The sequence below is a fragment of the Phocoena sinus genome, chromosome 3, assembly GCF_008692025.1.
Source record: "Phocoena sinus isolate mPhoSin1 chromosome 3, mPhoSin1.pri, whole genome shotgun sequence".
NCBI lineage: Eukaryota > Metazoa > Chordata > Mammalia > Artiodactyla > Phocoenidae > Phocoena > Phocoena sinus.
Window position 1 is genome coordinate 14,728,381 of NC_045765.1, and position 27,265 is coordinate 14,755,645.

The 27,265-nt window shown below is 38.1% G+C and overlaps 1 protein-coding gene across 9 annotated transcripts in view; it reads left to right on the forward strand.

Annotated features, from left to right (window-relative positions):
- NLRP3 (NLR family pyrin domain containing 3) overlaps positions 1 to 27,265 on the forward strand; it is a 55,538-nt gene that overhangs the window by 25,547 nt on the left and 2,726 nt on the right. For 3 of the 9 annotated variants that reach the window (XM_032627463.1, XM_032627461.1, XM_032627462.1), the window contains 2 exons: positions 23,687 to 23,857; positions 24,363 to 24,533. In XM_032627463.1, coding sequence (XP_032483354.1) covers positions 23,687 to 23,857; positions 24,363 to 24,533 — 342 coding nt within the window. Of the gene's footprint in view, positions 1 to 15,112; positions 15,308 to 15,486; positions 15,759 to 23,528; positions 23,858 to 24,362; positions 24,534 to 27,265 lie in introns of those variants that run through there. The other 6 variants (XM_032627466.1, XM_032627465.1, XM_032627464.1 and 3 more) reach the window with 5 other exon arrangements.

The following is a 27,265-nucleotide window of genomic DNA, read 5'->3' on the forward strand; positions in this document are numbered from 1 at the left end:
CCCAGTGACCCATCCTCATATATTGCCAAGCTCTTTACCAAAAAAGTCTATATTCAATGCTTTCATTTCCTTCCCTTATATCATTACTCTATCTCAGCAATTTGGCTTCTGCTACTCTTGGTTTGTTCAACAGATATGATTTAGCCCCTTTATTTTCCAGGTACTCTGGGGGCTCAGTTGTGGGTGTTGATAGTAGCAGTGAGTAAAACAAACCAAGACCCAGATTTCACAAACATTCTTATAGTGGGTGATAAACACTAGACAATAGACAAGCAAAACAATGTACAATATATGTAAGCTGTATAATAAAAACTGGAGTGACAATGAGGACTCCTTCCTTGCCCAAGTGTACAGTAAATGCCTCTCATGCAGATGACATGGGATTGGGTACTAAATAAGCTGAGAGTGAGAGCCATGAGGAAGCCAGGGGAAAACACTCCACACAAAGCAAAAAGAAGTGAAGAGGCCCAGAGCATAAACTCTCAGTTGACCCTCAGTGATCCTGTTTCTGACTCTTGTAGATTCTCCTCAGTCCTAATCCTAGTTGAAATCTGTTGCCTTTAATTCTGTTCATCATCTCCTCCTTTAAACCCTTCTTTCTTGTTTTTAGGGCACTGCTCAGTTTTTCCTGCTAATTTTTATGGCTTCTGCTTCTCTGGCTTCTGCATTGACTTCTCTTCCTGTGGTCTGGGGGATTTCACGATTGGTTTTCTTTTTCACTAAATGTTTCTACACTCTCTGGGAACTCTCATATGCCCCTCAGCTTCGAAAACAACCTGTATACAGGTGGCTCCCCCAAACAGATCTTAAACCTAGATGTTGCTCTTGTGCTTTTCTCTTTTAAATAGACCTTTTTTAGAGGGGAATTAGCTACAGCAAAATTGAGAGGAAGATACAGAGATTTCTCATATGCCCCCTACCTCACATATGCATAATCTCCCCATTATCACCATCACCCCCCAGAGTGGTACATTTGTTACAGCTGATGAACCTACTGACATATCATAATCACCCAAAGTTCATAGTTTACATTAGGTTCACTCTTCATTTGGTATGCTCTGTGGGTTTGGACAATTGTATAATGATATGTATCTACTATCGTAGTAACACAGAGAGTAGGTTTACTGACCCCCAAATCCTCCATGCTTGGTCTATTCATCCCACCCTCACCTCTAATCCCTGGTAACCACTGATCTTTTTACTGTCTCCATAATTTTGCCTTAAACAGAATATCATACAATTCCATTGTCTGGAAGTACCACTTTATTTATCCATTCACCTAATGAAGGATATCTGTTTGCTTCCAAGTTTTGATAATTATGAATAAAGCTTCCATAAACATCTGTGTACAGGCTTTTGCATGGACATAACTTTTCAGCTCTTTTGGGTAATACCAAGGAGTGATATTGCTGGATCATATGGTAACAAATATTTAGTTTTGTAAGAAACTGAAAAACTGTCTTCCAAAGTGGGTATAAAATTTTGCATTCCCACCACCAATGAATGAGAGCTCCTACTGTTCCATATCATTGCCAGTATTTGGTGTTTTCAGTGTACCAGACTTTGGCTGTTCTGATATGTATGTGGTGGTATCTCATTGTTGTTTTAATTTGCATTTCATTGATGACATATGATGTGGAGCATATTTTCATAAGTTTATTTGCCATCTGTATATCCTCTTTGATAAGGTGTCTGTTAAGGCATTAGCCCATTTTTTGTTTGTTTGTTTGTTTGTTTGTTTGTTTTTGTTCGGTACACGGGCCTCTCACTGTTGTGGCCTCTCCCGTTGAGGAGCACAGGCTCAGCGGCCATGGCTCACAGGCTCAGCCGCTCCGCGGCATGTAGGATCTTCCCGGACCGGGGCACGAACCTGTGTCCCCTGCATCGGCAGGCGGACTCTCAACCACTGTGCCACCAGGGAAACCCTAGCCCATTTTTTGACTGTATTTTTTCTTTTCTTACTGTTGGGTTTTAAGTGTTCTTTGTATATTTTGGATAACAGTCCTTTATCAGATATATCTTTTGCAAATATTTTCTCCCAGTGTAGCTTGTCTCTTTATTCTCTTGACAGTGTCTTTCTCAGAGAAGAAAATTTTAATGTTGATAAAGTCCAACTTATCAATTATTTATTTCTTGGATCATGAGTTTGATCATCGCCAAACTAAAGTCATTGCCAAACCCAAAGTCCTCTAGATTTTCTCACATGTTATCTTCTAGGAGTTTTATAGTTTTGTGTTTTACCTTTAGGTCTGTTTTGAGTTAATTTTTGTGTTATTTTTGTGAAGAGTATGAGTGTCTGGATTCATGTTTTTGTATGTGGATGTCTAGTTGTCCAGCACCATTTGTTGAAAGGACTTATCTTTGCCCTTGCTCCTTTGTCAAAGATCAGTTGACTATATTTATGTTCCTCTATTTCTGGGCTCTCTATTCTGTTCCATTGATCAATTTGTCTATTCTTTTGTCTTCATTACTGTTATTTTACAGTAAGTCATTCAGCTGAATAGTGTCAGTCCTCCAACTTTGTTCTTTTCCTTCACTATTTTGTTGGCTATTCTGGGCTTTTGCTTCTACATATAAAATTTAGAATCATTTTGTCAATATCCACACACACAAAAAAACTTGCTGGGAAGTTTATTGGGACTGCATTGAATCTATAGATTGCGTTGGGCAGAACTGACATCTTGACAACATCGAGTCTTCCTATCCATGAACATGAAATATCTGTCCCTATATGTGGTTCTTTGATTTCTTTTATCAGGCTTTTGTAGTTTTCCTTATGTAGATCTTATACATATTTTGTTAGATTTATACCTAAGTATTGTTGCTGAAATTCGGCCTCTGTTCACCTGCACTGAATAAAAATGTGGACACAGAGTTTTGGATGAAGTAGAAAAGAATAGCTTTATTGCTTTGCCAGGCAAAGGGGGCCACAGTGGGCTAATGTCCTCAGAACTGTGAGTCCCACACTGGAGGGTGTAGTAAGGAGCCTTATAGTGTTCAAGGAGCAGGGCGTGGTCAGCTTGTGGACATTCTTCTGATTGGTTGGTGGTGAGGTAATCAAGAGTCAGCATCATCAACCTTCTGGTTCCAAATGGTCTGGGGTCTACGCACTTGTGGGCAACATACAGTTAACTTCTTCCACCTAGTGGGGGTTTCAGTTTCTGCAAAACAGCTCAACGGACATGGCTCAGAATAATATCTATAATCCTTGAGGAAGAACTAAAGGTCCTTGACTTTGTTTAATGACTAAAGTATTATTATTTTGTCTTGCTTGACTGTTTTCCTTTCTTTCTGCATTTTCTCATTTCTCTGATTAAATTTATTCTTTGACTAAAGTTTTTCTTCAGACAAAAGGCAGGTGGAGGATGTGGGTGTAGGTCTATTCTAGACCTCATAGGGTCCTGCTTGGTTAAAACGTTTCAGTTTTTTGGGTGTTAATATAAATGGTATTGTGTTTTATTTCAAATTCTACTAGTTCATTGCTAGTATAGGAAAGGGATGGATTCTTTTAAATTAAATTTTTATTTTATATTAGAGTATAGTTAATTTACAATGTTGTGTTAGTTTCAGGTGTTCAGCTAAGTGATTCAGTTATACATATTCATATATCCATTCTTTTTCAGATTCTTTTCTCATATAGGTTATTATAGAATATTGAGTAGAGTTCCCTGTGCTATACAGTAGGTCCTTGTTGATTATCTATTTTATATATAGTGGTGTGTATATGTTAATCCCCAAATCCTAATTTATCCCTCCCTCCCCACATTTCCCCTTTGTCAACCATGAGTTTGTTTCCCAAATCTGTGAGTCTGTTTCTGTTTTGTGAATAAGTTCATTTGTATCATTTTTTTCTTTTGAGTCCACATATAAATGATATCATATGATATTTGTATTTCCTGTCTGACTTACTTCACTTAGTATGATAATTTCCACATCCCTCCATGTTGTTGCAAATAGCATTGTTTCATTCTTTTTTTATGGCTGGGTAATATTCCATTGTATATATGTACCACATCTTTTTTTAAAATAGTTGATTTACAATGTTGTGTTTATTTCTGCTGCACATCAAAGTGATTCAGTTATACATATATTTATATATACATTCTTTTCAATATTCTTTTCCATTATGGTTTGTCCCAAGATATTGACCATAGTTCCTTGTGCCATACAGTAAGACCCCATTGTCCATCCATTCCATATATAGCAGTTTGCAACTGTTAACCCCAAACTTCCACTCCATCCCCCCAACGCCCTCCCCCTTGGCAACCACAAGTCTATCCTCTATGTCTGTGACTCCATTTCTGTTGCATAGATAAGTTCATTTGTGTCATATTTTAGATTCCACATGTAAGTGATATCATATGGTATTTGTCATTCTCTTTCTGAGTTACTTCACTTAGTATGACAATCTCTAGTTCCATCTCTGTTGCTGCAAGTGGCATTATTTCACTCTTTATTTTTTTTATTATTATTTTTTTTTTCACTCTTTATTTTTTAAATTTTTGGCTGCATTGGGTCTTCATTGCTGCGTGTGGGCTTTTTCTAGTTGCGGTGAGTGGGGCTACTCTTCGATGAGATGCACGGGCTTCTCATTGCGGTGGCTTCTCTTGTTGTGGAGCACAGGCTCTAGGCACGTGGGCTTCAGTAGTTGTGGCACGTGGGCTCGTAGTTGTGGCCCATGGGCTCTAGAGTGCAGGCTCAGGGTTGTGACCCACAGGCTTAGTTTCTCCATGGCAGGTTGGATCTTCCCGGACCAGGGATTGAACGCATGTCCCCGCATTGGCAGGCAGATTCTTAACCACTGCACCACCAGGTCGCTATTTCATTCTATTTTTATGGATGGGTTGTATTTCATTATATATATATACCACATTTTTTTAACATCCTTATTGGAATATAATTGCTTTACAATGTTGTGTTTCTGCTGTATAACAAAACGGAACCAGCTATATGTATACACATATCCCCATATCCCCTTCCTCTTGTGCCTCCCTCCCACCCTCCCTATCCCACCCCTCTATGTGGTCACAGGGTACCAAGCTGATCTCCCTGTGTTATGCAGCTGTTTCCCACTAGCTATATGTTTTACATTTGGTAGTGTATATGTGTCAGTGCTGCTCTCTCACTTCATCCCAGCTTACCCTTCCCCCTCCCTGTGTCCTCATAACCTTATATCCTGCCACCATGCTGAAATTGCTTTTTCATTCTAGGAGTTTTTTTGTCAGTTCTTTCAGATTTTCTGTATGGAAGATCATGTCCTCTGTGAACACAGCTTTATTTTTTCTTCCCAATCTGTATACGTTTTATTATTTTTCCTTTTGCTGTCTTATTGCATTAGCTAGGACTTCTACTCTGATGAAGAAAAGGAGTGGTGAGAGGGGACATCCTTGTCTTTTTCCTAATCTTAGTGGGAAAACTTCAGGTTCCTTACCTTTAAGTATGCTGTTACCAGTAGAGTTTTTTTGTAGATTTTTTAAAACAAGTCCAGGAAGTTTTCCTAATTCCTAGTTTGCTGAGTACTTTTATCATGAATTGGTGTTGGATTTTGTCAAATGCTTTTTCTGTATCTATTGATATGATCATACAAGTTTTTCTATATTCTGTTGATGTGATGGACTATATTAATTGATTTTCAAGTGTCAATTCAATCTTGAATACCTGGGATAAATTCCATGTGATCATGGTATATAACTTTTTATACATTGTTGGATTCAATTTGGTAATATTCTTTTGAGGATTTTTGCACCTTTGCTCATAAGAGATATTTATAATGCTGGCTTCATAGAATGAGTTTGGAAATGTTCTCTTTGCTTCTCTCTTCTGAAAGAAGTTGTAGAGGATTGGTAAAATTTCTTCCTTAAACATTTATTAGAATTCATCAGTGAAACCATCTGTGTCTAGTACTCTCTCTTTTGGAAGTTTGTTAATTATTGATTCAATTTCTTTAATAGATAAAGTTCTAGTCAGACTATTTCTTCTTGTTTGAGTTTTGAGAAATTTTGTCCTTAAAGAATCGGTTCATTTCGTCTAACTTATAAAATTTGTGCACATAGAATTGTTTGTAGGATTCCTTTATTATCCTTTTAATATTTTGGGGAACTGTAGAGATTTCCCTTTTTTCATTTCTGATATTAGTAATTTGTGTCCTCTCTCTTTGTTTTTCTTCATTAGCCTGGCTAGAAATTTATCAGTTTTATTGATCTTTTCAGGATTCTTTTGGATTCATTGATTTTCTTTTTTCTTTCTTTTTTTTTTTAAATTATTTTTGTTTGCATTGGGTCTTCGTTGTTGCGTGCAGGCTTTCTCTAGTTCTGTTGAGTGGGGCTGCTCTTCCTTGTGGTGCGTGGGCTTCTCATTGCGGTGACTTCTCTTGTTGCGGAGCACCAGTTCTAGGTATGCAGGCTTCAGTAGTTGTGGCTCGTGGGCTCTAGAGCGCAGGCTCCATAGTTGTGTCACACGGGCTTAGTTGCTTCGCAGCATGTGGGATCTTCCCGGACCAGGGCTCGAACCTTTGTCCCCTGCATTGGCAGGTGGATTCTTAACCACTGCAACACAAGGAAAGCCCAAGATTCACTGGTTTTCTTTTATATATATGTATATATATATTTATTTATTTTTGGCTGTGTTGTGTCTTTGTTGTGTGTGGGCTTTCTCTAGTTGAGACAAGCAGGGGCTACTCTTCGTTGTGGTGCACGGGCTTCTCATTGCAGTGGCTTCCCTTGTTGTGGAGCATGGGCTCTAGGCGCGTGGGCTTCAGTAGTTGTGGCATGGGGTCAGTCGTTGTGGTTTGCAAGCTCCAGAGCGGAGGCTCAGTACTTGTGGAGCACGGGCTTATTTGCTCCACGGCACGTGGGACCTTCCCAGACCAGGGTTCAAACCCGTGTCCCCTGCATTGGCAGGCGGATTCTTAACCACTGGGTCACCAGGGAAGTCCTAAAGTGGATTTCTTGTAGACAATAAACAATTGGGTCTTATTTTTTGTTCACTCTCTGATACCTTTTAATTGATTTATTTAGATCATTGATAAATTAATTATTGACATTATTGGATTAATATCTCATATTTGTTCCCATTTTCCATTTATTGCTCTTGTTCTTTTATCTTATTTTTGTCTTCATCTCTTTTTCTGCCTTTTGTGACTTTAAGTGGACCTTTTATATAATTCCATTTTGTCTCTTTTCTTAGCACATCTGTCATACTTTATTTTTTGGCTGTGCTGCCCGGTTTACAGGATCTTTGTTTTCTAACCAGGGATTGAACTGGGCCCATGGCAGTGAAAGTGCTGAGTCCTAACCACTGGACAGCCAGGATTCCCTCCATTTTACTTTCAAAAAAATTTTCTTAGTGGTTGCTCCAGAGTTTGTAATACATATTTACAACTAATCTGTCTACTTTCAAATAACCCTATGGCACTTCACAGTATGAATACCTTATAATAACACAGTAATCCTAATTCCTCCTTTCTGTCTCTTGTATAAATGCTGTCATTCATTCAATTTATATATAAGGATATATATACACATAAATATAAATCATTGAATACATTGTTGCTATTATTTTGAACATGATGTTATCTGTTTGATCAATTAAGAATAAGAAAAATAGGGCTTCCCTGGTGGCGCAGTGGTTGAGAGTCCGCCTGACGATGCAGGGGACATGGGTTCGTGCCCCGGTCTGGGAAGATCCCACATGCCGTGGAGTAGCTGGGCCCGTGAGCCATGGCCGCTGAGCCTGCGTGTCTGGAGCCTGTGCTCCGCAATGGGAGAGGCCACAACAGTGAGAGGCCCGCATACGGCAAAAAAAAAAAAAAAAAAGAATAAGAAAAATAAAAGTTTTTATTTAACCTTCACTTGTTCCTTCTCTGGTGCTCTTCCTTTCTTTATGCACATCTGACGTATATTATTTTCCTTCTCTCTAAAGAACTTTTTAAAGTAACATTTCATTTCTTGCAAGGTGTTCTATTGGCTACAAATACCCTCAATTTTTGTTTGTATGAGAAACAAAGGCTGAATAATATTCATTTTTGATGGCTAATTTCACAGGGTTCAAAATTCTAGGATTTTTTTTTCTCTCAACACTAAATATTTCACTCCTTTCTTTTCTTGTTTGCATGATTTCTGAGAATAAGTCAGTTGTAATTCTTGTCTTTGCTCCTAAACAGAAAGGGTATTTTCCTCCCTCTGGCTTCTTTCAGGATTTTTCCTTTACCTTTGATTTTTTGTGTTCTGAAAATGATATGCCTAGCTGTAGTTTTTTTTTTTTTCCATTTTTTTTGGTATCTATATTGCTTGGCGTTCTCTGGATCTGTGATTTGGCATCTGACATTAACTTAGTGAACATTTTTGGTCATATTTGTTTCCTGTAATTATTCTGTTCCATTCTCTTCTCCTTCTGGTATTTTCATTATATGTGTGTTACACTCATATGGCAATTTTTATAGTTAGTTATTCCACAGTTCTTGGATATTCTGGGTTTTATTTTCCATCTTTTTTTCTATTTACTTTTGAGTTTTAGAGCTTCCTATTAAGATATCCTCAAGCTCAGAGATTCTTTTCTCAGCTATGTCCAGTCTACTAATAATCCCATCAAAGGCATTCATCTTTTCTGTTACAGTATTATTATTTTTTGGGTTTTTTTTGTTGTTGTTTTAATCTCTAGCTTTCCTTTTTGGCTCCTTCTTGGAATTTCCATCTTTCTGTTTACTTTTTTTTTATGGTTTATCATAAGATACTGAATATAGTTCCCTGTGCTATACAGTAGGACCTTGTGGTTTATCCATTCCATATATAATAACTTACATCTGCTAACCCCAACCTCCCACTCCATCCCTCCCCTAAGCCCCTAGGCTCAGGTTTTTGTTTTTGTTTTTATACAGCAGGTTCTTATTAGTCATCAGTTTTATACTCATCACTATATACATGTCAATGCCAATCGCCCAATTTATGAAACCACCACCCCCACCACACCTCAGCTTTCCCCCCTTGGTGTCCATACGTTTGTTCTCTACATCTGTGTCTCAATTTCTGCCCTGAAACAGGTTCATCTATACCATTTTTCTAGGTTCCACATATATGTGTTAATGTACGATATTTGTTTTTCTCTTTCTGACTTACTTCACTCTGTATGACAGTCTGTAGATCCATCCATGTCTCAACAAATGACCCAATGTCATTCCTTTTTATGGCTGAGTAATATTCCATTGTATATATGTACAACATCTTCTTTATCCATTCATCTGTTGATGGGCATTTAGGTTGCCTCCATGACCTGGCTATTGTAAATAGTGCTGCAATGAACATTGGGGTGCATGTGTCTTTTTGAATTGCAGTTTTCTCTGGGTATATGCCCAGTAGTGGGATTGCTGGATCATATGGTAATTCTATTTTTAGTTTTTTAAGGAACCTCCATACTGTTCTCCATAGTGGCTGTATCAGTTTATATTCCCACCAACAGTGCAAGGGGGTTCCCTTTTGTCCACACCCTCTCCAGCATTTGTTGTTTGTAGATTTTCTGATGAAACCCATTCTAACTGGTGTGAGGTGATACCTCATTGTAGTTTTGATTTGCATTTCTTTAACAATTAGTGTTGTTGAGCACTTTTCCTCGTGCTTCTTGGCCATCTGTATGTCTTCTTTGAAGAAATGTCTATTTAGGCCTTCTGCCCATTTTTGGATTGGGTTGTTTGTTTTTTTAATATCGGCATGAGCTGTTTATATATTTTGGAGATTAATCCTTCGTCCATTAATTTGTTTGCAAATATTTTCTCCCATTCTGAGGATTGTCTTTTCATCTTGTTTTTGGTTTCCTTTGCTGTGCAAAAGCTTTTAAGTGTCATTAGGTCCCATTTGTTTATTTTTGTGTTTATTTCCATTACTCTAGGAGGTGGATCAAAAAAGATCTTGCTGTAATTTATGTCAAAGACTGTTCTTCCTATGTTTTCCTCTAAGAGTTTTATAGTGTCCAGTCTTTCACATAGGTCTCTAATCCATCTTGAGTTTATTTTTGTGTATGGTGTTAGGGAGTGTTCTAATTTCATTCTTTTATGTGTAGCTGTCCAGTTTTCCCAGCACCACTTATTGAAGAGACTGTATTTTCTCCATTGTATATCCTCACCTCCTTTGTCATAGATTAGTTGACCATAGGTGCATAGGTTTACCTCTGGGTTTTGTATTTTGTTCCATTGATCTATGTTTCTGTTTCTGTGCCAGTACCATATTGTCTTGATTACTGTAGCTTTGCAGTATAGTCTGAAGTCAGGGAGTCTGATTCTTCGAGCTCCGTTTTTTCCCCTCAAGACTGCTTTGGCTATTCTGGGTCTTTTACATCTCCATACAAATTTTAAGATTTTTTGTTCTAGTTCTGTAAAAAATGCCATTGGTAATTTGATAGGGATTGCATTGAATCTGTAGATTGCTTTGGGTAGTATAGTCATTTTCACAATATTGCTTCTTCCAATCCAAGAACATGGTATATCTCTCCATCTGTTGGTGTCATCTTTAATTTCTTTCATCAGTGTCCTATAGTGTTCTGCATACAGGTCTTTTGTGTCCTTAGGTAGGTTTATTCCTAAGTATTTTATTCTTTTTGTTACAATGGTAAATGGGAGTGTTTCCTTAATTTCTCTTTCAGATTTTTCATCATTAGTGTATAAGAATACAAGAGATTTCTGTGCATTAATTTTGTATCCTGCAACTTTACTAAATTCACTGAGTAGCTCTAGTAGTTTTCTGGTGGCATCTTTAGGATTCTCTATGTATAGTATCATGTCATCTGCAAACAGTGACAGTTTTACTTCTGCTTTTCCAAATTGGATTCCTTTTCTTTCTTTTTCTTCTCTGACTGCCATTGCTAGGACTTCCAAAACTATGTTGAATAATAGTGGTGAGAGTGGACATCCTTGTCTTGTTCCTGGTCTTAGAGGAAATGCTTTCAATTTTCCACCATTGAGAATGATGTTTGCTGTGGGTTTGTCATATATAGCCTTCATTATGTTGAGGTAGGTTCCCTCTATGCCCACTTTCTGGAGAGTTTTTATCATAAATGGATGTTGAATTTTGTCAAAAGCTCTGTCTGTATCTATTGAGATGGTCATATGGTTTTTATTCTTCAATTTGTTAATATGGTGTAGCACATTGATTAATTTGCATATACTGAAGAATCCTTGCATCCCTGGGATATATCCCACTTGATCATGGTGTATGATCCTTTTCATGTGTTGTTGGATTCTGTTTGCTAGTATTGTGTTAAGGATTTTTGCATCTATAATCATCAGTGATATTGGTCTGTAATTTTCTTTTTTTGTAGTATCTTTGTCTGGTTTGGATATCAGGGTGATGGTGGCCTCAGAGAATGAATTTGGGAGTGTTCCTTCCTCTGCAAATTTTTGGAAGAGTTTGAGAAGGATGGGTGTTAGCTCTTCTCTAAATGTTTCATAGAATTCACCTGTGAAGCCATCTGGTCCTGGACTTTTTTTTGTTGGAAGATTTTTAATCACAGTTTCAATTTCATTACTTGTGATTGGTCTGTTCATATTTTCTATTTCTTCCTGGTTCAGTCTTGGAAGGTTACACCTTTCTAAGAATTTGTACATTTTCCCCAGGTTGTCCATTTTATTGGCATAGAGTTTCTTGTAGTAGTCTCTTAGGATGCTTCGTATTTCTGTGGTGTCTGTTGTAACTTCTCCTTTTTCGTTTCTAATTTTATTGATTTGGGTCCTCTCCCTCTTTTTCTTGATGAGTCTTGCTAATGGTTTATCAATTTTGTTTACCTCCTCAAAGAACCAGCTTTTAGTTTTATTGATCGTTGTTATTGTTTTCTTTGTTTCTATTTCATTTATTTCTGCTCTGATCTTTATAATTTCTTTCCTTCTGCTAACTTTGGGTTTTGTTTGTTCTTCTTTCTCTAGTTCCTTTAGGTGTAAGGTTAGATTGTTTATTTGCCATTTTTCTTGTTCCTTGAGGTAAGCTTGTATAGCTATAAACTTTTCTCTTAGAACTGCTTTTGCTGCATCCCATAGGTTTTGAATCATCATGTTTTCATTGTCATTTGTCTCTAGGTATTTTTTGATTTCCTCTTTGATTTCTTCAGTGATCTTTTGGTTATTTAGTAATGTATTGTTTAGCCTCCATGTGTTTGTGTTTTTTATGGGTTTTTTTCCTATAGTTTATTTCTAATCTAATAGCGTTGTGGTCAGAAAAGGTGCTTGATATGATTTCAGTTTTCTTAAATTTACTGAGGCTTGATTTGTGACTCAATATGTGATCTATCCTGGAGAACGTTCCGTGCGCACTTGAGGTGAAAGTGTAATCTGCTGTTTTTGGATGGAATGTCCTCTAAATATCAATTAAATCTATCTGGTCTATTGTGTCATTTAAAGCTTCTGTTTCCTTATTTATTTTCATTTTGGATGATCTGTCCACTGGTGTAAGTGAGGTGTTAAAGTCCCCCACTCTTATTGTGTTACTGTCGATTTCCTCTTTTATTGTTGTTAGCAGTTGCCTTATGTATTGATGTGCTCCTATGTTGGGTGCATATATATTTGTAATTGTTATATCTTCTTCTTGGATTGATCCCTTGATCATTATGTAGTGTCCTTCCTTGTCTCTTGTAACATTCTTTATTTTAAAGTCTATTTTACCTGATATGAGTATAGCTACTCCAGCTTTCTCTTGATTTCAATTTGCATGGAATATCTTTTTCCATCCCCTCACTTTCAGTCTGTATGTGTCTTTAGGTCTGAAGTGAGTCTCTTTTAGACAGCATATGTATGGGTCTTGTTTTTATATCCATTCAGCAAGCCTGTGTCTTTTGGTTGGAGCATTTAATCCATTCACATTTAAGGTAATTGATATGTATGTTCCTATGACCATTTTCTTAATTGTTTTGGGTTTGTTTTTGTAGGTCCTTTTCTTCTCTTGTGTTTCCCACTTGGAGAAGTTCCTTTAGTATTTGTTGTAGAGCTGGTTTGGTGGTGCTGGATCCTCTTAGCTTTTTCTTGTCTGTAAAGCTTTTGATTTCTCCATCAAATCTGAATGAGATCCTTGCTGGGTAGAGTAATCTTGGTTGTAGGTTCTTGCCTTTCATCACTTTAAATATATCATGCCACTCCCTTCTGGCTTGTAGAGTTTCTGCTGAGAAATCAGCTGTTAACCTTATGGGAGTTCCCTTGTATGTTATTTGTCATTTTTCCCTTGCTGCTTTCAATAATTTTTCTTTGCCTTTAATTTTTGCCAATTTGATTAGTATGTGTGTCAGTGTGTTTCTCCTTGGGTTTATCCTGTATGGGACTCACTGAGCTTCCTGGACTTGGGTGGCTATCTTAGGGAAGTTAGGGAAGTTTTCGACTGTAATCTCTCCAAATATGTTCTTGGGTCCTTTCTCTCTCTCTTCTCCTTCCGGGACCCTTATAATGCAAATGTTGTTGCATTTAATGTTGTCCCAGAGGTCTCTTAGGCTGTCTTCATTTCTTTTCATTCTTTTTTCTTTATTCTGTTCTGCAGCAGTGAATTCCACCCTTCTGTCTTCCAGGTCACTTATCCATTCTTCTGCCTCAGTTATTCTGCTATTGATTCCTTCTAGTGTAATTTTCATTTCAGTTATTGTATTGTTCATCTCTGTTTGTTTGTTCTTTAATTCTTCTAGGTCTCTGTTAAACATTTCTTGCATCTTCTCAATCTTTGCCTCCATTGTTTTTCCGAGGTCCTGGATCATCTTCACTATCATTATTCTGAATTATTTTTCTGGAAGGTTGTCTGTGTCCACTTCATTTAGTTGTTTTCCTTGGGTTTTATCCTGTTCCTTCATCTAGTACATAGCTCTGTGCCTTTTCATCTTGTCTGTCTTTCTGTGAATGTGGTTTTTGTTCCACAGGCTGCAGGATTGATTGCTTCTGCTGTCTGTCCTCTGGTGAAGGAGGCTGTCTAAGAGGCTTGTGCAGGTTTCCTGTTGGGAGAGACTGGTCCTCTCTCTGATTACTTTGCCTGTCTGTTCTTCCATGCTATTTACTTAATTCGTTAGAGCTCTTAGGGTATTAGTTATAATTATTTTAAATGCCTGGTCTGATAAGTTCACATTCCTGCCATATCTGACTCTGGTTCTGATGTTTCCTCTGTTTCTTCAACCTTTATTTTTTGCCTTTTAAACTGTTTTGTAACTTCTTCTTGAATCCTGGACATGATGTACTGTGTAGCGGGAACTACTCTAAATAGAACTTTAGTAATGTGGTAGTGAAGTGTGAGAAGAGTTGAAGCATTCTATAATCCTATGATTAGGTTTCAGTCTTTTAGTGAATTTATACCTCTGGACTGTTAATTCTCAGTGCTTTTCAACTGCTTCTCAGTTTTTTTCCCCCGTTCTTAGCAGAACAGGATACCTAGAGTAGGCTGAAGCTGAGTATTTCCCTTCCCTAAGATCAGTTAGACTAACAATATCCCAGCAAGTTAGGCTTTGGGCAACTATTTTCTCCTGAAGACAAGTATTGTTGAAAAGAACAGAGTTTTCTGGTATATAGGCATACGTTAATTTATTGATCTTTGCTTTATTGTGCTTCACAGACATTGCAATTTTTACAAATTGAAGGTTTGTGGCAACCCTGTGTTGAGCAAGTCTATTCGCACCATTTTCCAATAGCATTTCCTCACTTTGTGTTTCTGTGTCACATTTTGGTAATTCTCGCTGTATTTCATACTTTTTGATTATTATTATATTTGTTATGGTGATCCATATGATCAGCAATTTTTGATGGTTCCATTGTAACTGTTTTAGGGGCACCACAGACCACCCCCATATAAGTCAGTGAACTTAACCGATAAATGTGGTGTGTGTTCTGACTGCTCCACAGATCGGCTGTTCCTGTGTCATCTCTCTTCCTCTCAGTGGGCCTCCCTATTCCCTGAGACACAACAATATTGAAATTAGGCCAATTAATAACCCTACAATTCTTCTAAGTGTTCAAGTGAAGAGTCAATCAATATGGCAAACTTCATGGTTGTCTTTTAAAAAAAAAGTATTGCAGTGTAGTTGATTTACAATGTTGTGTTAGTTTCTACTGTACAGCAGAGTGACTCAGTTATACATATGTATACGTTCTTTTTCATGTTCATTTCCATTACAGTTTATCACAGAATGTTGAATATATTTCCCTGTGCTCTACAGTAGGACCTTGTTGTTCACTGTTGTCTTATTTCAAGACATCACCACAGCCACCCTAAACCTCAGCAACCACCATTCTGATCAGTCAGCAGGCATCAACACTGAGTCAAGACCTTCCACCAGCAAAGATTATGACTCACTGAAGGCTCAGACAACGGTTAGCATTTTTTTAGCAATGAAGTATTTTTAAATTAAAGTATGCATATTGTTTTCTTTAGACATATTGCTATTGCACACATAATAGACTACAGTACAGTGTAAACATAACTTTTATATGCACTGGGAAACCAAAAACTTCGTGTGACTAATTTGGTTGCAATATTTGTTTCATTACAGTAGTCTGGAACCGAACTGACAATATCTCTGACGTATGCTTGTATTTTAAAATGGTTCCTTTACTCCTCCCCATACTGGAAGCACAGAGGGATTTTCCCCTGATATTTAATGTGAGAACTTGGTTGAGCTCCTGAAGGTAAAACTCACAAAAGTATGCAGGTCCCCTTATGACGGGGTCCTCTGGTGTTTTTATTGTTCAGACTTGTCCAAAACTAGCCTTTATTTATTTGTCAATTACAATTCAGGTTTTCCTCCCTGGGCACTGATTCCCTCAGAGGTTTAAGCTCATGGGTTTCAGGAAGTTATGATTCTTTGTATTTGCCTCTGTGTCTCCCCAATTTTGGGGGCAGCAAATTGTGTTGTGGCCATACTTCTCGTGGATTTAAGAAGTATTGTTGATTCGTCAGCTTGTTCAGCTTTTACCTTGTTGTTAGGACGGAATGGCAACTTCTAAGCTTTCTACATGCTGGCCTGGAAACTGGAAGTCCTGCTTGTGAGTTTTCTAATTACAAAAGTAATACATGCTTAGTGTGAAAATGTTAAATAATACAAATACATGAAGTAAGAATTGAAAGCTCAGCTGACTTCCCGAGAGAACCATTTACAGCAGGCTGATGAGCAAACTTCCAGACATTTTGTTATACATGAACAATCATCCATCCATTTATCTGTCCATCTACCCATCCATCTTAATACACTCTGTGTATTGGTTTTCTAGGGCTACTGTAATAAAGTACCACAAGAGGAGTGGCTTAAGCAACATTTATTTTTACTTTTTTTCTTTCAATTTTATTGGCATATAATTGAAGTACAGCACTGTATAAGTTTAAGGTGTATAGCATAATGACTTGACATACATGTATTGCAAAATGATTGCCACTGTTAATATCCATCACTTCATATAGTTACAAAAAATGTTTTAGAATTACTGTCTTAACAACTTTCAAATATACCATACAGCAGTGTTATCTATAGTTATTACTTTTCTTTTTGATGATGGTCATTTTAATAGACATGAGGTAGTATCTCATTGTGGTTTTAATTTACATTGCCGTGGTGAGTAGTCCTGTTGAGCATCTTTTCATGTACCCGTTGGCTATTCGAATATCTTCTTTGGAAAATATCTATTCAGGCCCTTTGCTCATTTTAAAATTGGATTATTTGCTTTTTTGCTATTGAGTTATATGAGTTCTTTACATTTTGTATATTAACCTGTTATCAGATTCATGATTTGCAAATATCATCTCCCATTCTGTAGGTTGCCTTTTCCTTTTTTTTTTTTTTTTTTTTTTTTTTTTTTTTTTTTTTATGCGTTACGCGGGCCTCTCACTGTTGTGGCCTCTCCCGTTGCGGAGGACAGGCTCCGGACGCGCAGGCTCAGCGGCCATGGCTCACGGGCCCAGCCGCTCCGCGGCATGTGGGATCCTCCCAGACCGGGGCACGAACCCGTGTCCCCTGCATCGGCAGGCGGACTCTCAACCACTGCGCCACCAGGGAAGCCCCGCCTTTTCCTTTTGTTGATTATTTCTTTTGCTATGCAGAAGCTTTAGTTTTATGTAGTCCCATTTGTTTATTTTTAATTTTGCAGCTAATGCTTTAGGAGTCATATTAAAAAAATATCATTACTAAGACCCATGTCAACGAGCTTTGTTTTCTATATTTTCTTCCAGGAATTTTATGGTTTCAGGTCTTATCTTTAAGTCTCTAATCCTATTCGAGTTGATTTTTGTGAGTGATGTATGAAAAGGGTCTAGTTTCATTCTTTTTCATGTGAATATCTAATTTCCCCAGCACCATTTATGGAAGAGATTGTCTTCTCCATTGAGTATTCTTGGCTCCTCATCAAATATATGTTGATGGCGTATCCATGGAATTATTTCTGGTCTCTGGATCCTGTTCCATTGGTCTATTGTCTGTTTTTATGCCACTATGATACTGTTTTGATTACCATAGCTTTACAATATACTTTGAAATTAGGAGGTATGATGCCTCTAGCTTTGTTCTTCTCTTTCAGGATTACTTTGGCTATTCTCGGTCTTTTATGTTTCCATATAAATTTTTTTTTATAATTTTGAAAATGTTTATTTGTTTATTCACACCCATATAAATTTTAGAAGTGTTTTTTCTACTTCTGTGAAAAATTCCAGTGAAGTCTTGATAAGGATTGCATTGAATCGGTAGATGTCTTCAAGTAGTATGGACATTTTGATGATATTAATGCTTCCAATACATGAACAAGGGATATCTTTCCGTTTGTTTGTGTCTTCTTAAATGTCTTTCACCCATGTCTTATAGTTTTCAGTGTAGAGATCTTTCACCTCTTTCATTAAGTTTATTCCTAAGTATTTTATTGTTTTTGATGCTACTGTAAATGGGATAGTTTTCTTTATTTCTTTTTTATATAATGTTATTAGTGTATAGAAATGCTACTGGCTTTTGGAAGGCAGCTATGCTCACCACTATACCACCAATGCTACATGAAATGTTACTGACATTTGTATGCTGATTTTGTATCCTGCAACTTTACTGAATCATTGATTAGATCTAACAGTTTTTTGGTTGAGTCTTTAGGATTTTCATCTGTAGAGTCAGTTTTACTTCTTCCTTTCCAATTCTGATACATTTATTTCTTTTTCTGGCCTGATTGCTCTTGCTAGGACTTTCAGTACTATGTTGAATAGGAGTGGGGAAGGTGGGCACTTTTGTCATGTTTCTGATTATAGAGAAAAGCTTTCAAAATTTCACTGTTGAGTATAATGTTAATTGTGGGCTTGTAATATATGGCTTTTATTATGATGGGGTATGTTCCTTCTATACCTAATTTGTTAAGGGTTTTTATCATGAACAGATGTTGAATTTTGTCAAATGCTTTTTCTGCATCTACTGAGGTGGTCATGTGATTTTTTTTTTTTTTTTTTTTTTGGCTGTGCTGGGTGTTCATTGCTGCGCATGGGCTTTCTCTAGTTGCAGTGAGCAGGGGCTACTCTTCATTGCAGTGCATGGGCTTCTCATTGTAGTAGCTTCTCTTATTGCAGAGCACAGGCTCTAGGCACACAGGCTTCAGTAGTTGTGGCACATGGTCTCAGCAGTTGCAGCTCGCAGGCTCTAGAGCACAGGCTCAGTAGTTGTGGTGCATGGGCTTAGTTGCCCCACGGCATGTGAGATCTTCCTGGACCAGGGATTGAACCCGTGTCCCCTGCATTGGCAGGCAGATTCTTAACCACTGGACCACCAGGTAAGTCCTGCATGATTCTTATAATGTGCTGCTGAATTCAGTTTACTAGTATTTTGTTGAGAATTTTTACATCTATATTCAATCAAGGAAATTGGTCTCTGGTTTTCTTTTCTTATAGTGTCCTATCTGATATCAAGGTAATGCTGGCCTCATAAAATGAGTTAGGGAGTGTTCTCTCCTTTTTGAGGTTTGGAAAATCTGTGGAGAATTGGTGTTAATTCTTCTTTAAATGTTTAATAAAATTCACTAGTGAAGCCATCTGGTCCTGGACCTTTTTTTTGCTCAGAGTTTTTTTTTTTATTTCTGATTCAATCTCCTTACTAGTAATTAATCTGGTTAGATTTTCTTTTTCTTCCTGATTCATTCTTGGTAGCTTGTATGTTTCTAAGAATTTTTCCATTTCTTCTAGGTTGTCCAGTTTGTTACAGTTGTTTATAGCAGTTCTTACGAGCTTTTGTATTTTTGTGATATCAGTTTTAATGTCTCCTCTTTGGGTTATAATTTTATTGATTTGTGTTTTCTTTCTCTCTCTCCTTTTTTTTGGGGGGGGAGGTTTCTAGCTAAAGGTTTGTAAATTTTGTTTATCTTTTCAAAGGTCCAACTCTTAGTTTGTTATTTTTTTCTTTTATTTTTCTACTTTTTATTTTACTTATTTCTGCTGTAATTTTTTTTTTTTTTTTTTTTTTTTGTGGTATGGACCTCTCACTGTCGTGGCCTCTCCCGTTGTGGAGCACAGGCTCCAGACGCGTGGGCTCAGCAGCCATGGCTCACAGGCCCAGCTGCTCCATGGCATGTGGGATCTTCCCAGACTGGGGCACGAACCCATGTCCCCTGCATCGGCAGGCGGACTCTCAACCACTGCGCCAACAGGGAAGCCCTGCTGTAATCTTTTATTTCCTTCCTTTTGTTAACTTTGGGCTTTGTTTAATCCTCTTTTTCTAGTTCCTTGAGGTGTAGAGTTAGTTGTTTAATTAAGATCTTTCAATTTTCTTGATGTATGCATTTATGGCTAGAAACTTTCCCATTAGAAATGATTTTCCTGCATCCTATAAGTTTTGGTATGTTGTTTTTAATTTTTTTTTGACTCAAGATATTTTATTGCCCCTATAATTTTTCTTTGACCCATTGGTTGTTCAGAAGAGCATTGTTTAATTTTCATGTATTATTGAGTTTTTCTATTATCCTCCTGTTATTGATTTTAGTTTCATACCACTGTGGTCTGAGAAGATACTTGGTATAATTTCAATCTTCTTGAATTTGCTAAGACTTGTTTTGTGGCTTAACATATGATCTATCCTAGAAAACGTTATGTGCACTTGAGAAGAATGTTCTGCTATTGTTAAAATGTTCCAAACAAAATTTATTTTGTCTTAGTAATGGAGACTAAAAGTCCAAGATCAAGGTGTCGGCAGGATTTGTTCCTCTGACAGCTGTGAGGAAGAATATGTTCCATACTTCTCTTCCAGCTTCTGGTGGTTTACCGGCAATCTTTGACATTCCTTGGCTTATAGATGTATCACCTCAGTCTTAGCCTTCATCTGCACATGGTGTTCTCACTGTGTTGGTGTGTGTCTATCTTTGAGTTTAAATATCTCCCTTTTATAAGGATATCAGTCATATTGGGTTAGGGCTTACCTTAATGACCTCATTTTAACTAATTACATCTTCGATGACCCTATTTCTAAATAAGGTCATATTCTGAAGTACTGGGGTATAAGACTTCAACATATGAAATGTTGGGGGACATGATTCAACCCCAAACACTCTGTCTATCCAAACTGGAATCATTATGATACCACTTTTCCATGATTTACTTTTTTCATTTATTGTGGACACATTGCCATGCTGGTATATACAGATCTACAGATTTCGGCATAATGCTCTATACTATACATTATGGTAATATATTTAGCTGCTCATTGAATTATGAACCTTTGGATGAGTTTCTACTTTTTCACTATTACAAATAACTCTGCAGCAAGCATATTTATATATACAACTTTATGTGTGTGTATTTGCTTTCAGACATATACCTACAAGTGGAATTAATGAGGCAAAACTTTTAGGCATTTTATATCTTGTTAGGTATAGCCAACATTTCTTTTCCTGAATTTTAGGTCTTTCTCTTTGGCTGCATATTGCCCCTGCCCCTTCCACAATATTACACAAGCATCACACACTAAGCATTTGCAAAATTCTTTATTTCTTGTAACTTTTTCCCCACCCCTCTCCTTTTTCTTGCCCTCTCTATTCTGCCTTGTTGAATAGTGGGACTTTCCAGAGAGCTGACAAGTAAACGGAGGCTAATTCTTATCTTGTGTTTACTTTCAATTTCCTCTGCCTCTCATCTTCCTCTTACATAACAACAGAGGGAATTTTCTGAAATGCAAATTTGATAATACTGGGCTTTTGCTCAAAAAACCTTCAAATGTCCTTCTTTGAAATCAGGGTAAATTTGGTATATCTTAGCTTGGCACACAAGGCTATCCCTGATCAGCCCTAGATTGCTGCTTCTTCTCTCTTGCCTACCACACCTTTCACTCTTTTGAGTCATACTGAAGTTTTAGTTCTAAGAACCTGGCCCACTCTTTCACCCTTCCTCACCCTTGCATACCATTTTCCTTTTGCCTGAGGGTTACCCTTACTCTCCCATTCCTACTGACCATCTAGAAAACTCCTTATTCTTCAACTGATTTCTCTGATCCTCCATTTTTCTATTTAGAAATAGATATAAAGACAACACGTGCATCTTGGTTTTGTAATAATTCAATGAAGTAATCCTATTTAAAGTCATCATCACACAGCCAAGCAGTTAGTAGATACTCAATAAATGTTAAATCTTCTTCCTCAATTTTCTTTGTGAGACATTTTTGTGACATGAGACATATCATTAGTAAATTAAAAAAAAATCAGTAACAGTATAGTACATGGAAAGACATCTATGTTCAGTAAATGTAGATCTGAGTCGAATGGATTGGGTGAAACCAAGATATATGGTGTTGGTTACATTCTTCTAATCTAGTGGTTTGGTTGGTAGGGCTTGGTTGTTTGATTTTTCTGAACATTTCATTATGTACTCTATGTACCCATCGCTCAGTCTCAGTGGTTACCAACATTTTGATAATCCCGATGTGACTTATTCTTAACAAAACCACCCTATCTACTTGTAATTGCTGCTACTTCACTTCTCCTCAAACAGCTGTTGCTAAAACTTTTTAGCCCTTTTCTGGAAATAGTAGTAAATCTTACTATTCTGTAACTTTCAAAATATTCTTTCTTTTCCTTTTTGAGGACCATCTCTAATCTTCTGGAATGGTCTTCATCCTTGCCAGTGTCTTAGTCTATTTGGGCTGCAGTAACAAAAATACCATAGACTAGGTGGCTCAAACAACAAACATTTATTTCTCACAGTTCTGGTGGCTGGAAATCCAAGACCAAGGTGCCTGTAGATCACCTGGTTCCTGGTGAGGACTCTATTCTTGGCTTGCATACAGCCACTCTTGCTGTGTTCTCACACGGTTATAGTGGGGAAGCAGCTCACTGAGGTCTCTTTTAAAAGGGCACTAATGCCATCATGAGGATTCTACCCTCAAGATCTAATCACGTCTTAAAGCCCCCACATTCCATTGGATTGGCCAAAAAGTTCTTTCAGATTTTTCCCTAAGATGTTACAGAAAAACCCAAATGAACTTTGTGGCCAACCCAATAATACCATCACATTGAGAGTTAAGATTTCAACATATGAAATTTGGAGGAGTGGGGACTACAAACATTCAGTCTATGACAGCCAGAAATCCTGAAAATCCCTTCTGCATGTTCACTGAAGATCCTCTGATAAAATTCCCTTAGCTAGAAAGAAGAACTTACTATAACCCACTCAGTTGTTTTTGTTCATACCTCTTGGGATTCGTTTCCCTCTTTGTCTTGCTTACTCAGTCTTTTTTGTTGTGATTCATTCTTGACTGGGAAGATGGAGACTAGCAGATGGATAATTATTTCTATTTCCTTTTGGTCATCTGTTCATGCTATGCTGTCTGAACCACTTCTTTCTGTATTTCTATTTTTTCTGATTCTAAGGCACCTTGGAACTTAAAAACATGTCATTGTTAAGAAAGAAATATGACCACATGAGATATTCTTAAATCAAAGCTTTGTTGAAGGCCTAGCACATGTGACTTTCTGTATACTGTATATTACTCTCTGAGCTTCTAGGCAGGAGTGACACAGCTCTCCATTTCAGAGCCCTTATGCTCTTGTTGGGTGATAGTATATTCTCAACTTGACCCAAGAGTAGTACATCAAAAATCTTAGTTCCACTGCAAATAATGCAAACCTAAGGCTTTGTACTCTGAGAGGCCATTTAAAACGCAGAAGTTAGTGTGCAATGGACAGAAGGGCCAATAGAGCAGGGGATAGCTCTAGAAGGTGTAAGTCTGGGTCCCCTCTTTACCAAATACTCTCTTTGACCTTAAAAGCAACACATGATTTGATGAGCTTCAGCTTTCTAATCTGTAGAAAATATTCAATAGTTACAGCTGCACGGCCACCTTGCTTGGTTGGTATAAGAATCAAATAAGGTAGGCCTCTGCAGTGTTAATATAATAATAATGAGAATTATTAGTAAGAGACAATCTGGGATGTCTTTCTGGAAGAAGTGGTAGTGAGGAACATGTATGGTCAGAGGGAATACGTGTAAGAAGGAGGAATGTGGAGGGAATGCAGATCAGTTTGCTTTTGCTCTGTCTCTCCTGCTGATCCCAGGAAAGCATCTGCTAAGAAATCATTTGTCTCTCTTATGGGGCAAGAGATAGGGAGTCTTGCTCTCCTCAGATTATATCCAAGATGCTGGCCTTTAAGTTGAAGCATGAAGCTTTTCAGATAAAATGAAGTTCCTGTGTTGAGACAGCTGTGCAATGTTCAAGGAAGTCTGGGCACTGAGGATTCTTCTCCCTGTTCCTTCTACAGGTTGGTGAATTCTGGCATTACGTCAGGTGGTTGTGTAGCTCTGTGCTCGGTGCTCAGCACAAACAAGAATCTCACACACCTTTACCTACGGGGCAATGCTCTTGGAGACGTGGGGGTCAAGCTACTCTGTAAGGGACTCTTACATGCCCACTGCAAGCTTCAGGTGTTGGAGTAAGTCTCTGAGCTTATTACAGTGATGGGAATGCATGGTGGCTACAGGGAAGGGGATAGTTGAGGGGAATGTTGATGAGATCATCTATATCTGAGAGTCTTCCTTGGGCTTGGCTTCTTACAGGATTATAGGACTAGGAGGACCTGTACTTTTAGATGGTGTAAAGGTAAATACTGAAGTTCCTTTCACCATAAATCTCTCTACCACAAAAGAGTGGGGGTGGTATGGCACTAGTGTTTTAGGAAAATCTTGGGGGGAGACACAGAATTTGGGAAAAATCATTTCATAAACTGCTGTTAATCATTTGAACTGCAAAATCCAGTAGACTGGAAAAAATATTCACATCTGAAGAGGAGAGAATGATAACCCTTGGCACATAAGGCAGTTCCAAGCTTGTTAATCCTGAGCCTTTCCTGCATTTGAAATATTGCAGGCTAAGATCTGGAAGACCTGTGGAGGATAATTTAAGGGGACATTTTCTTGAAATCACCTTCTTTCTTGCAGATTAGACAACTGCAGCCTCACGTCACACTGCTGCTGGGGTCTTTCCACACTTCTGACTTCTAACCAGAGCCTGCGAAAGTTGAGCCTAGGCAACAATGACCTGGGTGATCTGGGGGTCATGCTACTCTGTGAAGTGCTGAAACAGCAGGGCTGCCTCCTGAAATGCCTGAAGTAAGTGTGCTCTGTAGAGATTTGTGTGGCAGGGCTCCTATTGCTAAGGAAAAGTTGGCCAGTTTGCAAAATCCAGGTTGGCTTCATTTGCACTCTGGGTGAGGTTGGGCCTGGGCCAGTTGCAGATTTATACATGTATGCAATAATTGAGTCATGAACTACGTATTCAATTTCATCCAGACATTTAGAATAATCAAGGTTCATTTGGGTGTGAAAAGACCTTTCATCCATATTCCTGAAAGAAACACAAGTCCCAATGAAAAATAGCCAAAGAGAATTGTATTTCTGTGCAAGGTATCATACTTTGTAGAACTAGACCTGTCCATGGGTCATCCTTATTGCAAAGGTCCTTGCGTAGTAGGGGTGTTGTTGGTCTTGTTTCAGAGAATTTCTAAATAGAAAGTGCTCCAGAAACATCAAGATTAGAAATTCCATAAACTTGGGCCTGTCTTCAGGGTGTTAGGACCGTTGGCTCCTTTCCATCATCAATGATATCACTGAGGTACACATTATCTCGCTAGTAAAAGCTTCCTAATTAGTTTCATAACTTCTGTCAGCCCTGACGATCACAGTCTCCACTAAAGACATTTCTTTCACTTGGTTTTAGGGCCAACACAATTTCCTCTGGATTTTCTCCTACTACATTGACTGTTTCTGCTCAGTCTCCTCTGGCATCCCTTCATCATTCTGACCTTTACATACTGAATCCCCAGAACTCAATCACTGGGTTAAGTTTTCTCCTTTACACTTTCTCCCTTGTTTACATCATAGTCTAGTCTTCTGGTTTTAACATATATGTGCTGTTCCCCTCCCCCCAGTTCATATCGCCATGAATTCCATGTTCAAATGCTTGTCTCACCTTTATACTTGGATGTCTAATAATCCTCCCAAATTTCACATGTCCAAACCCAAACCTGTGCTGTTCCCTTCTGTCTAAAATCTGCTTCTTCCCTATCTCAGTCAATGGTAATTCAGTCTGAATTGTTCAGGTCAAAACAATCCTGGTGTCATCTTTGACACATCTTTTTCCTTATGCAAATATCCAATCTACTGGCATGTCCTGTTAACTCTGCTTTCACAGCATGCCCACTCATTGACCACTTTTGCCAGCTTCATGGCTCCTACCCTAGTTCAAACCATTGTCACCTCTTGTCTGGACTGTCCTGGTGGCATTCTGTCAGGCTACTCTGCATCTACCATTGCAGATGGAGGGTGTAGCTAAAACATCAGAGCATATCACTCCTACCAACATGCTTCTATCACAAAGTAAGAGCCACAGACTCATGGCAGTGTCTAAGGCCCCATGTGATCTGGCTCCTGCTGTTTTTGCAAAGTCATCTTCTAACGCTAGTTCCTTCTGCTCCAAGCACACTGGTTTCCTTGCTATTTCGAAAAACACTGTCACCTCCGAAACTATGCACTTGCAGTTCCCTCTGCCTGGAACTTCCCCCCTTTGATATCCACATGCCTTATTCCTGTGCATCATTAAATTCTCTGCTCAGGGTTTTCTCTGTGAGTCTGACTGTAACCATCCTACTGAAAATAACAGCCCAGCATGCCTTTCCTCTTCTCTGCTTATTTTCCTCCATAGCGTTGACCATCATAATACATGCTATATCATTTTCTTGTTTATTTATTATCTATATCTTACCCCTAGTTTATAAATTCTATTAGCCCAGAAATTTCTGTCCTTGTCCATGGCCTCAAGACTAAGAACCAATTGGAATACAGGTTTGAATAAACAGTAGTTCAGATCAGCGTTGTATCCTTGTGTGGACACAGTGGAGCATGTTTCTTGCAAGAAAAGCCATTTCTAGAGCTAATAGAAATAGGAACAAAAGGAATTATTGGTCAGGATGAAGCTGGGGACATTGCTGTATGTGGGCTAATTGACCTAGCCCTGAAGGACACTCTGGAGATAAGGGACAGGCTCAAAATAGACTGGGGAATCCATGGATGCAGTCAACCTGTCTTGTGAGCTCAGGTTGCCATAACAAAATAGCATAAACTAGGTGCCTTAAACAAATCATAGACATTTATTTCTCACAGTTCTGGCAGCTGGAACATCCAACATCATGGTGCTGACTGATTTGGTTTCTGATGAGAGCTCTCTTCTGGGCTTGTTGTGTCCTCATGTGTGCACAGAGAGAGAGAGAGAGATAGACAGAGATAGACAGAGAGTGTGTGCTGTGGTATCTCTTATTATAAGGGCACTAATCCCATCATAAGGACCCACCCCCATGACCTCATCTAACCCTCATTACCTCCCAAAGACCTCATATCCAAATACCATCACATTGAGGGTTAGGGCTTTAACATATGAATTTTGAAGAAACACAACCAAATCAAGATTATTAGAAATGATCAGGACAAATGGTATGATTTCTTAGTTAAGTTGCAAGGGAAATTTAAAAAAAGAGAAGGAGGAAGAACTGATATCAAAGAAGACTTGAGAGGCATACCAAGAAATTACAATGTGTGGACCTTTTCTTTTTGGCTGCATTGTGCGACTTTCAGGATCTTAGTTCCCCCACCAGCAATTGAACCTGGGCCATGGCAGTGAAAGCACCAAGTCTTAACCACTGGATTGCCAGGGAATTCCCAATGTGTGGACTTTATATGGCTCCTGATTAAATGAACATAATATAAAAGTTTTATCAGACAGTTGAGGAAGTTTAAACACTGATTGGACATATATTGATATTTAGAAATTATTGTTAACTTTTTTGGAT